The sequence below is a fragment of the Plutella xylostella genome, chromosome 27 (assembly GCF_932276165.1).
Source record: "Plutella xylostella chromosome 27, ilPluXylo3.1, whole genome shotgun sequence".
NCBI lineage: Eukaryota > Metazoa > Arthropoda > Insecta > Lepidoptera > Plutellidae > Plutella > Plutella xylostella.
In genome coordinates, this window is record NC_064007.1 from 8,408,091 (window position 1) to 8,419,388 (window position 11,298).

The following is an 11,298-nucleotide window of genomic DNA, read 5'->3' on the forward strand; positions in this document are numbered from 1 at the left end:
TCCATACTTAATGGCATATATGGGCCTTTTAAATAAATAAAAAAAATTGTTGATACCTCATACGCAGCTTGTTTAATTTCGTTTCAAAATCTACCCGCCCTTATTGAAAAACCCTTTACAGTTTATTTTTATACAGTGATTCAAGGGGAAGGTTTATGTACTTACAGTTTTTAAAATTAAGAGTGCTAGATGCAGGTACTTATACTCCCAATTAGAATATAAAAGGATTAGTATTAGTAAGGCCGAGGACAGATCACAGAGTGTTGTGACGCTCCTTGGGAGGCAGCCTATGTCCAGCAGTAAATTTCAGCTAATATCCTGATACTGTAAGGTGAGTCAAAGAGCTTACCTTCCAGTAGAGGCACGAACATGTCCCCGACGTCGCCCACTGATAACATTTGCGGCTGCGCGAGCGTGCCCTGCGGAGAAACATGTTATGAAATTCCAACATCACATTGTAACTCAATCATACCAACATTATGTAACTGTTCTGTGATGTTTGCTTGCATCTTGCATCCCCACATATTCTAAAGAATATAATATTATATCTATCTATTTTCATACTTAGGGGGTCATTTAATTTGTCCAGAAAGCTCAGCTCGTTTGTCCTGGTTCAACTATATGAGGACATTATGATATTACCTTGATGTTGTAGAAGTGCACGGTAGAGCTGTATGTGATGAACCCGACGCGAGTGTAGCTGCGTCCGGCCTCGTCCGTCGGCATCGACTGGGAATAACAAATTATACATTAATAATACAGGGTGGTAAATGGTAATATTTTACTATTTTAATTACTTGTCAGACAGATAATTGAAAAAAAAATGCGTTGTATAAGTGACTAATATGAATCGGAAAGTGAAAGAGTGGAAGGAGGACCACAAGTATGTCCGTTTTAGCGATCAGGGCACAACATTGGGTTGTGATCATAGCGGAAAAGCGACCTAAGTACAATTCGGTCGAAACCACTTGAATGTTTCTGAAGTTGGCTGCTCTAGATTTCAAAAGAATTTTAGGGCACACCAATAAATGAGCCATATTCATAAAACTTCGTTTGATGCTAATAAATTATATTGCTTATAATGATCATTAATTTAACATTGAACAACTGAGGTTACAATCTGGAATCGAACCAGAGACCTCTGGGTGTTAAAATTTGCTTGCACAAATACATTAATATAAACACATACCTGTATGATGGTCATGATGTTGTCGCACAGGGTCTCGAGTAAGCCGTTTTTGACGGAATTGTAGGAGACGTCGATCACGAACACCAGCGCCGGCGGGTTGGGCAGCGTGTTGTTCTGTTAAAAAAATATACATGTACAATCAGCAAAATATTTAAGTACAGTCAGCAAAGGAGATGAGTATTGTCAGCTTTATAGATAGCTTTATACTTTTCTACCTTAAGTAACTAACCGTCAGGGCTTGAATGAATAAAATGCTGTATCTGAATTTGATAAGGTGCGAAAGTTTAGTTTTCTCTATAAAGTGGCGCCCCTAGCGGAACTTCAGTGAAACTTTTGAAAAAGAAATCAGTCAATAATGGTGACACAATAACAATAAGCCGAATAAAGCTTGTGTTACACAACCAAATAGATAAAGGTCCTCTGAAAAGTAATCAATTTATCTAAAACTAATTCTACAACTTTAGTAGACGTTCTTGAAGTGAAAACTAAACGCAAATTAATATACACATGATGGAGGCGCAATCTAGCGGTAAACACACTTCCGCAGCCCCATACAAATTTGCGTATACATTTCGGTAAAGGCGCCTCGAACATTAATAAAAACTCCTACTAGGCCCTCAGAAATTTATGTAAAACTATAGTACAAACCCGACAGTACTCCTTAGTAGCGACGATCTCGTAGGCTCCCAGCGCCATCTCGGCGGGAACTCGGCCGTACTGCTGCATACTGTTGATGTATTGGGTGTACTCCATCGGAACTGTCAAAAAAAAATTGCACTTGAGGTTATGGTTAAAGATTTGATGATGGAGTGGTGGTAGAAGTGTGATGTGTGCATTGCAAAGCACGGTCGCTAAGCACAGCGAAAAACGGGCATTGCCCTTTTTATATTTGTCTCTGTCGCACGCGCACAGTAATAGTGCCATCACGCTCGAACGGTGACCTTGATGGCCGGCGGCAGAGATTGTTATTGGTTGTAGATGCAAAGGTCAACGTTCGATTTTCCCTGTGCTTGCCGGCTTGTGGATTTAATTAGCGCTTTCGAGTTGGAGAGCTCTTTGATAGATATGGACGCCTGGTACTTTTATGCAAACATCCGTCATTTCATCAATCATCCAACCATATCCAATCAAGGCCACTCCTAGCTACACGGTACGGTCATCAACGCAGATAAATCGATATAAAATAACTACAAAACCCCTAAAACCTCACCTTCAGTCTGCGCCTTACAAAACGCGCACTTGAAATGGCGTCCCGCGTCCACGAACTTCATGTTGGGGCACATGTAGGCCTTGCAGCGCGCGCACCGCACTGGCTTTTATATTTGTCTCTTTATAGATATGGACGCCTGGTACTTTTATGCTAAAATCATCATTTTATCAACAACCGCCAACGTTCCTAGGATCGAATCCCGGCTAGACCCGGCTGCACGGCACCGTTAGCGATAGTGGAAAGTGAATTAAACGAGTTTATATACGTCGATAAATATTCCGTGTTACCGGTCACGATTGATATGTTTTAATGGTTTATTCGTGATCTAAGTGCGGACACGCTATCATGGCAAGAAACTCATAATTATCATTTCAAAAACCTCACCTTCAGTCTGCGCCTTACAAAACGCGCACTTGAAATGGCGTCCCGCGTCCACAAACTTCATGTTGGGGCACATGTAGGCCTTGCAGCGCGCGCACCGCACGGGGCCTAGCGTGGGAGACCCCGTCAGCGCCGCGAAGTCTATGAGAGGGGGCTCTTGTTCCGTGCCCACGGTTTCGGCCATCGGGGATATCTGGGGGTGGGTTGGATGATTAGGTAGGTGTTGTTGTTTGTGTTATAAAGGGTGTTTAGTAGTGACACATTCTTAGCGTGTCTGTGAGACTGTTGACTAGGGGTTGTCTCCGTGGTGATAGAATTAGCCAGTTTAGTTGTCATTCGTGCATTACAGTAAGTGGAGTATGTAACTTTAATTTCAGAATAGTTATATTAGATATAACAGCCAAGGTCTTTATGATTCGATAAAGGAAATCTCTAGACAAAAGCTAAGTGTTTTGCGTGTTAAGTTCTGTCACCCATCTTGTCGCATTGCAGAAATTGTTTTTGTTGAGGGGCTCCTTGAGAGGCCATAGGCCTACACATAGGTCCACAGAGGCTGATGATGATGATGATGATGATGAAGCCTAAACGATGATGATACTCACAACGAGACAGAATGGCATGGCGGTCTGCTTCAGTAGGTCGGCGGTTACAGGTACACTGTACATGGAACTGCGAATGTAGCGGGGACCTGCGAACGGAAAAGAGTTTGGCTATGGTTTTTTTACAGAAATTAATTGTTATTTTTTTAAACTTATGAAAAAGTGTGATGACTTTTTATGCTAGCGGTACAAGGGTACGCTGCTACGTAGTTACTCGTTATGACGTCCTCAATCACCCTAATAGATTTGGACCATGACTTATGCCATGACCATCCTGTATATTAGTGTATAAAGAAATAGGTGTGACTTCTTGTTCTTCTTAGCATGACAGTGACAAAGACTAGAGCTGTTTTAGGATTTATCACCGTGGTAAAAAGATTAACCAGCCATTAACAGCCTGCTCAGGGTGCGCCGGACGTGTCTTGTACAGAAACCTGACCCCTCTTAGACTGACATTGCTACTGAAAGGGCTCAGGTTTCTTGAGTGCAAACTTTACAAATTACAGTTGATACGGTGTGACAATACTCACTAGCATTCCCCTTATCGTCCACTATAAAGTCGGTCGTGACGAGCGGCGGCACTAAACCCTTCTCGTTGGTGACGAACACGCCGCCGCGGTTCTGCTGGTCGTCCGCCATCACCTGGATCTGGGGGGAGAGGGGGGTTATACAGGGTGTTCAATAAATGTATAGTAAGACGGAAGGAGGTGATTCAAGGGGTTAATTTTAAAGACCTTTGAAAATATGCTTGTTGAGTTTTTTGCGATTTCTTCTTCTGATTGGCCGAACGAGCTTCTCAATAAAGGTGTAGATTCATTATAATATTATATATTGATCATCGGTAAAGAATTGTAAAAAAAAGAATATTTCATTAAGGATCCAAAGATAAGGAATAGAATAGAATGAATGAATGAATGAATAGAATAGATGGGTAGGTGTTATAATCAGGAAAACAGTCTTTAGGCAGATTAATCTATATTTAACCTACATTCATAAAAATTGGTCAACCCATTTTAATAAGTATTGTTACAAATACTAGAGTTACAACACAATATGTAATCTCTTCAGTAGTATCCTAAGTCATTGACACAAGGGCGAAATGCTGACATGAATATATCTGACCCTTGATAACAGCTATCTGCATATATTATGCGTTGTGTAAGCAAATAATAATATATGCGATGGTATTTAATTATAGAATTTATTACATACTATAAAAAATTGGTTATAAAATAAAAATAAATAAGTTATGAATTGTATATAATTTCTGCAGATTAGATAAAATTACAACTGTTTACGACTGCGATGAAGAAACCTCAGATCCAACTTTTTGAACGTAAGTTGGTAATCGCCGGTTGGTAAGAACCGATGACTGGTGGGATACACGAGTTTGGAGATCACACACTCTTTTAGAGAGGCCTGTGACCAGTAGTAGTGATAGGATTATGCCCACGAGTAGACGGTTACAGGCTGCTTAAAACGCTAAAGACTCCAACTCACCGGACTGGGCATCTGGAAGCTTCTGTCCATCAGAGGATGGTTACGGGCTGCTAAAGACTCCAACTCACCGGACTGGGCATCTGGTCAGGGTCCAGCCTCTTCTGCGGCGGCTGCTGGTACCCATACTGCGGGTGGCTCGGCTGCTGCGCGGGGAACGCGCCCTGCTGCGGATAGCCTGGCTGTTGGGGGTACCCGGGCTGCGGGGGGTAGCCCGGCTGCTGTTGGGGGGGGTAGCCGGGTTGAGGCTGTTGCATGCCTGTGGGGGAGATAAGTGGCTTGTTAGATAACCATTAATTATTTTATTAATGAATGTATGTAATATGGGTGGGCTCACTATGTGAGGCTACCTGAAAAACTATGTTTTAGATGCTCATCCACGTATCTAGTGTCTACCTAGTGTCCGACATGATAAGAATTTCTCTATTTCTCAGCAAGCTTGCTAAGAAATATGTGAAATTGGTTGTGTCACACTCGTACATAGATATAACTCTAAGTTGACTGTTTTTTAGATGAATAATGCATAAAATCGTATCAAGTTATGTCGTAAATGTAGTTATGAAACCAGATTTCTGTAGGCCGTTTGTGCAAAATTCGGACAAATATATTCGTTATAGAATGCAATTCAATTTATCTATGAGTATGATTCAATTTACTCTCTCTATGAGATTACATTACTGATTACTGACGTTTCTCGTGTCCTTTAAAAGTAATTTATCGACCGAAATACAGCAATTATCTCACCTGGGTACTGCTGCGCGGGTTGCTGCGCCGGCGGGTACTGGCGTTGCTGCGACAGCGGCGGCGGCATGTGCGGCAACCCCGGCATCGGCGGCTGGCCCTGGAACTGAGGGAGATAGGGTTAGGTTAGAGTGAGAAGAGAGGAGGAGGGTTACTCTATACTGACGCAAAACGAAGGAACGAGAGCTGTCGTGCAAACGGCACGTTTAATACAAGATAGGGTTGTGGCCGCGTGTTTTGAAACTATACAAGGCCAGAACGCAGAGGTTGGGACTGCTCGCGTATATTTTCAAATTAAAATGGTGCCATGATTTACTTGAAAGTATAAAAGGCCATTACGCACTAATCGCGTATATTTTCAAGTAAGTTGGGCCAAAATTATGGCTTGAAAATATACTGCAGCAGTTACCACTGCGTACTAATCGTGTATATTTTCAAGCGCCAAGCGGCAATGCGAGCACTTGAAACTATACGTGATTAGTTACCAGGTAGCCCTTTTGAATTGTTGCTCTCTCTTTCTTTCATGCGAAATAGTAATAAGTCTATTGCTTTCTAAACATTGCATCATCATGCCGCACTAGGCATTAATTTCGTAACGTGTTTTTTGTTTACACCGTAAGTTAAAAAGTAAATTGATATTAAACTGTAGAACTGTTGTTAATAGTAAAAATTTTCTCATGAGAGGGTGTAGAACAATTAATAAAAGACAATTACGGTGAATTCAAAACTTGATGAAAAATATGTCTATAATAGGTCTATAGGGCAATACCTACTACACTCACGAGCAATGAATAAGTCCAAGTAGCAAAAAGTCAACACCAAATGACCCTAATTTTTTTAAACCATTAAATTTAAAATTTGATCAAAATTTACTATTTAAGTTGGTTATAATAATATTTTGATGCGCTGTTAAATGCACTTTAATATTGCCGACGGCGTCATTAAGCTAGTCTTATCCGTACAGGAGTGTAGTAGGTATTACTCTTAATTCAATTAAATAATAAGATATTAGTAGGTATGCTTACTTGCAAGTATGATTGCTATACATATCAATTTATCAATCAAATTAGAGCTTGTTTATCTCCATTTATTATCATTTTATAGGTATGACAGGCAGAACAAGTCAATTGTAGTCATTTACATTTACCGAAATAGTTAAGTAAATTAGAATCAGCATGTAGGTATAAATTATATGCGACAAGTACGCCAATCAAGCAATATGCGTAGGTAATAGCAATGTATATTTTCAAGTACGATTCAGTAAATCCCAACTTGAAAGTATACGCGATTAGTACGCACAAATCGTGTATATTTTCAAGTAAAATATTTATTTTTTTCACTTTCTATCGGAGTATCCATAGGTCTACAATTAAACATTCCAAATCTAACAGAAACTATACAGTGCTAGTACACTATGGGTGCGTTCTGGCCTTGTATAGTTTCAAAACACGCGTGGTGGCCCGCGCAGCTCCGATATTTCGCTTTCCGTCATATAAAGTGACACCTTGATTCGTCGTTTGTAAGGCTGCGTTCCAGTAGGCAAACTGTGCACTAATAAAGAGCACTGCAAACAAGTGTAACACTGAAAATAGTTTAGAAGAGTTTAGCAATTGCCTACTGGGCTCACAATGGTTCACTTCTGATAGATCTGAAATAAGTAGTAAAATATTAATTAATTACCTGTTGTTGCTGCTGTTGCATCCCGGGCTGAGGAGGCATTCCCGGTTGTGGAGGCATCCCAGATTGAGGAGGCATCCCAGGTTGAGGAGGCATGCCTTGCTGTTGGTTCATCCCCGGTTGTGGAGGCATTCCCGGTTGTGGAGGCATGCCTGGTTGTGGAGGTAGCCCGAGCTGGTTCATTCCAGGCTGGGGCGGCATCCCCGGCTGAGGAGGCAACCCAGGTTGTGATGATGGAGGCATCTGTCCCGGTTGTGGAGGACCCTGCCGAGGCGGCATCTGTCCTGGCTGCGGCATGCCCTGCTGGCCTGGGTACCCTGGCTGGGGAGGCAGATCCGGCTGACTAGGTAGAGGTGGCAACCCTGGCTGGCCGGGCTGCGGAGGCAGCCCTGGGCCAGACGGTGGAAGGCCCGGCTGCCCTTGTTGAGGCATTGGAGGCTTCATTGGCTGCTGCATGCCGGGCTGAGGGCCACCGGGCATCTGCTGCTGTGGAGGCATGTTTTGTGGAGGTAGCCCAGACTGAGGAGGTTGTCCGGGTTGCGGCGGGAGCCCCGGCTGCCGCTGCTGTGGGGGCATCATGCTGGGCTGCGGGGGCTGCTGCCCGGGCTGGCCCTGGAAGCCAGGCTGCGGTGGCATGCCCGGCTGACCCATCTGTGGTGGGCCCATTTGACTAGGTTGAGAGCTAGGGGGCTGCATTGGCTTAGGAGGTCCTTGCATGCCCTGTGGAGGCCCCTGAGGTGGCATGTAGCCCCTATTCTGGTCAGAACCCAGACTTGGGGGAGCAAAGCCATGCGGGGTGGAGCTCGGAGGCATCTGAGGTGGACCTTGCGGCTGCTGTGGGGGGCCTCCGGGCCTACCAGGGGGATAGCTTGCACCGGGCCTTTGTCCCGGGGGGCCCTGGCCTGGACCAAAATTTGAAGAAGGAGGGAAGTTGGCTCCGGGCGGCATCTGACCGGGAGGCAGTTGGGAAGGCGGGAATCCTTGAGGCCCGTTTAAGTTCATGCCTTGCATCTTCTGTGCCATGTCGTTCATTGGTGGCATGGGTTGTCCGTTGCTTGGCATTTGGCTATACATGTTAGGGTTTTGGTGACCGTTAATATCTTGTGATGATGGAGGGTACCCAAGCGGGTTGGTTGGTGCATTGTTGTTTTGCCCGGGAGGCATGAACTGTGGATTCATCATCTTGTACTGGCAACTTGTTCACCTGGAAACAACAGTGGGTACATTAAGCCAATGAAATATAATATGTGGAGGAATGAAGACATCACAACCAAATCATTTATTATGTAAACATTCAGTCACATTAGCTATGTTTTAAAAAATGATTGAAATTGATATCTAATTGAATACATTCATAAAGATTGAAGTAGGTATTACTAGCACCAGTACTGGAAAACAAACCAATGAAAAAGGTTAATTGCCTAAAATATCAAGATGAGTATGAAGCAGAGTATGTTTAAAATTGGTCTAATGTACGTAGAGCGAGATTATATGATAGTTTTCTGAAGAATAACATAAGCTTTTAAATTGGATTTCCTGCTATATTTTCTATGAATATCTTTATATATCGTCTTGAAACTATTGAGCATTTAGTTTTATACGAAATACTTTAAAATTCTTATGCGATTCACATTCCCTACGAGCTAATTAGTGAGGAAACCTGTCCCTAAATATGTTACAAATTTTGCATATTCTTACGACTAGTTATATAAATATTACGTAGGCTAGGGTCGGTAACGAAGTTACCTAAATGTTTTTCACGTAAACATAGCTGAATAACACGAAAATACCGAAATAATCGCAAAATAACGTAGTCATCCGAAAACTGACAGATGCCAACGAAAATTCGTCAACATTTTTTGGAACAAACACTTCACTTATACACTAGAAAACTTAATCAACATAAAGATTTACATTTATTCTTTGATTACTTACGGTTTTTGGGCTATTTATAAGTGAATAATTGCAATAAAAAATATAAACAAGATACGAAATTCACACAGAAAATACACGGGCCACGTATTCTGGCGATGTTGCCAACTTGACACCGCCGATGTGGAACTTTTATCATTTGCCTTTTATTGCGTAAAAAGGAAAGCATTCTAAGCAAAAATTTAATGAAACTTAAAACTAATACCGATCTCTATACATTTATTATTTGAGATTATTACAAAATTTTGTGTGTCATTTATTATTCTTGAGTATTTTCACGCATCTATATATTTTTTATTAATTTAATTGTACTTAGGATGAAAAATTCTACATGTAATGGAACGCTACGATATAATGTGGCAATGCTCTCATTAACTGTCAATTGTTGATTTAGCATTCTAGCCCCTATTACAAAACGATAAAGTTCAACTTCTCATGATTTGCATATTATTTGCCGGTGGTAGATGGTGCTAGCTTCTCAGAAGAAACATTCACTATTATTCTTCGAAGGTTAACTTCCTATTCCTGTAAAGATTTTATTTTTTTCTATTCCTACATCACAGATATCAGTGACCGTGCATATGGCCGAGATATGGCCACTGAGGAAAAAAAACATACCATATCATATGATATGTATGAAGTCCTTGTATGTATGCAACTATGCAGTCGGATCTCAGTCGGATTGAGTCGGATAGGTGTACTCATAGAACAACGCGGACTCGGGTGGTGTACTCTCAGACTAACAAGGTGTAGTTACTGGACAAAAAATGCCACCGAATGGACATTTACCCAATAACGGCCTCCAGCGCAGCAGACCCAGAGGAAGATGGCGGGATGACCTGGATTCCTGGATGCTTTATGTAGGAATTATAATAATGAGGCCAGCACTGACAGGGATAGGTGGATAATATTTATAAGACCCAGGCCCACCACTGTGTCCCATTGGTGGGCAAGAGGACACAATAGTTTTTTTTAATGTTAGTAGTTAGAGATACTACCTTAGTGCTCTGTCCATCTTGTTATAGAAGTACCTACTTGTTATGTTCTTTGATTCCAATCATGCGCAGAAGCTGTTTTGGCATTCTGTGGTCGATCAGTGACTCATCAGTGATAGCAGACGTCAGACAGTTAATATCCGATAAACATGACGGAGACGGTCGGTACGGTCATGGAAGTAATAAGTACTTAGTACTTCCATGAAGTAATACTCGTAAGTAACTTAACTAGTAAGTACTTACCTACTTATAAGGTACTTCCATGGTTACCTACGATACATGTTGGTAGTTATGCTGGTAGCTGACAACTAGGTACCTACTTGTCTTGTGAAATACTTATACCTACCTGGGTTCCGCTCATCTGGCATAATCTTTATTGACCAAAACTCATTTCGCATAACTCGTATGGTCTAAACTTTTTTGGCCGAACCATCACTTTGCCAAGACTTATGTGGCATAAGGCTCGTTTCGTCTAAAACTCTTTAGGCACAATCTTTAAACACCTAAGTTTCGTTTGCTCAAATTTATGTTCGTCTATACCTATGTATAATCTTGTTTCTCCTAATGTTATCTTAATAAATAATATATTAACCCCCTTATTCATAGAAAAGTTACAATACGTTTTAACTAATAAACTGTTTTGTCCCTCTCTGTCAAAGAACAAATTGTTCTTTGTTGGAGAGGGACAAAACAGTTTATTAGTTAAAACGTTTTGTAACTTTTCTATGAATAAGGGGGTAAGTATGTAGTAAATTTACAAATTGTGGTATTTTTCTCCTACATCCCGAAAATCACGATATTGTATGATCAAAAAATCGAAAGTTAACGACCAATATAATTATTACAAACCCCATGAGATCGAAACCTAAAAATAGGTGCGACGACGAGCAAAGCGAGGAAGAGCATGTTAGGTGCACATGTACATCAAAACCAAAGCGGAGCGCAGCGAAGCGGAGCGGAGCGTTTTCCAAACAGCAGAAACAATACAAGGCACCAGTTTGCGCTATGTAGGGAGACGCTCCGTCAAAGTTAAAGCCAAACGAATATTATTACTTTGTATAAACCTATGCCATAGCA

The 11,298-nt window shown here is 41.6% G+C and overlaps 1 protein-coding gene across 1 annotated transcript in view; it reads right to left on the reverse strand.

The window, feature by feature from the left end:
* Positions 1 to 9,358, reverse strand: part of LOC105385271 (protein transport protein Sec24C) — a 31,044-nt gene extending 21,686 nt beyond the window's left edge. Inside the window, exons 1-11 of the mRNA XM_048630843.1 lie at positions 9,230 to 9,358; positions 7,298 to 8,498; positions 5,621 to 5,723; positions 4,948 to 5,135; positions 3,910 to 4,027; positions 3,383 to 3,468; positions 2,784 to 2,973; positions 1,838 to 1,947; positions 1,190 to 1,303; positions 643 to 729; positions 350 to 419 (exon numbers count right to left, since the gene is read on the reverse strand). Of these exons, the coding sequence (XP_048486800.1) occupies positions 350 to 419; positions 643 to 729; positions 1,190 to 1,303; positions 1,838 to 1,947; positions 2,784 to 2,973; positions 3,383 to 3,468; positions 3,910 to 4,027; positions 4,948 to 5,135; positions 5,621 to 5,723; positions 7,298 to 8,476 (2,245 nt within the window). The 5' untranslated portion in view covers positions 8,477 to 8,498; positions 9,230 to 9,358. The remainder of the gene's footprint in view (positions 1 to 349; positions 420 to 642; positions 730 to 1,189; positions 1,304 to 1,837; positions 1,948 to 2,783; positions 2,974 to 3,382; positions 3,469 to 3,909; positions 4,028 to 4,947; positions 5,136 to 5,620; positions 5,724 to 7,297; positions 8,499 to 9,229) is intronic.
* Between the last annotated feature and the right edge of the window lie 1,940 nt (positions 9,359 to 11,298).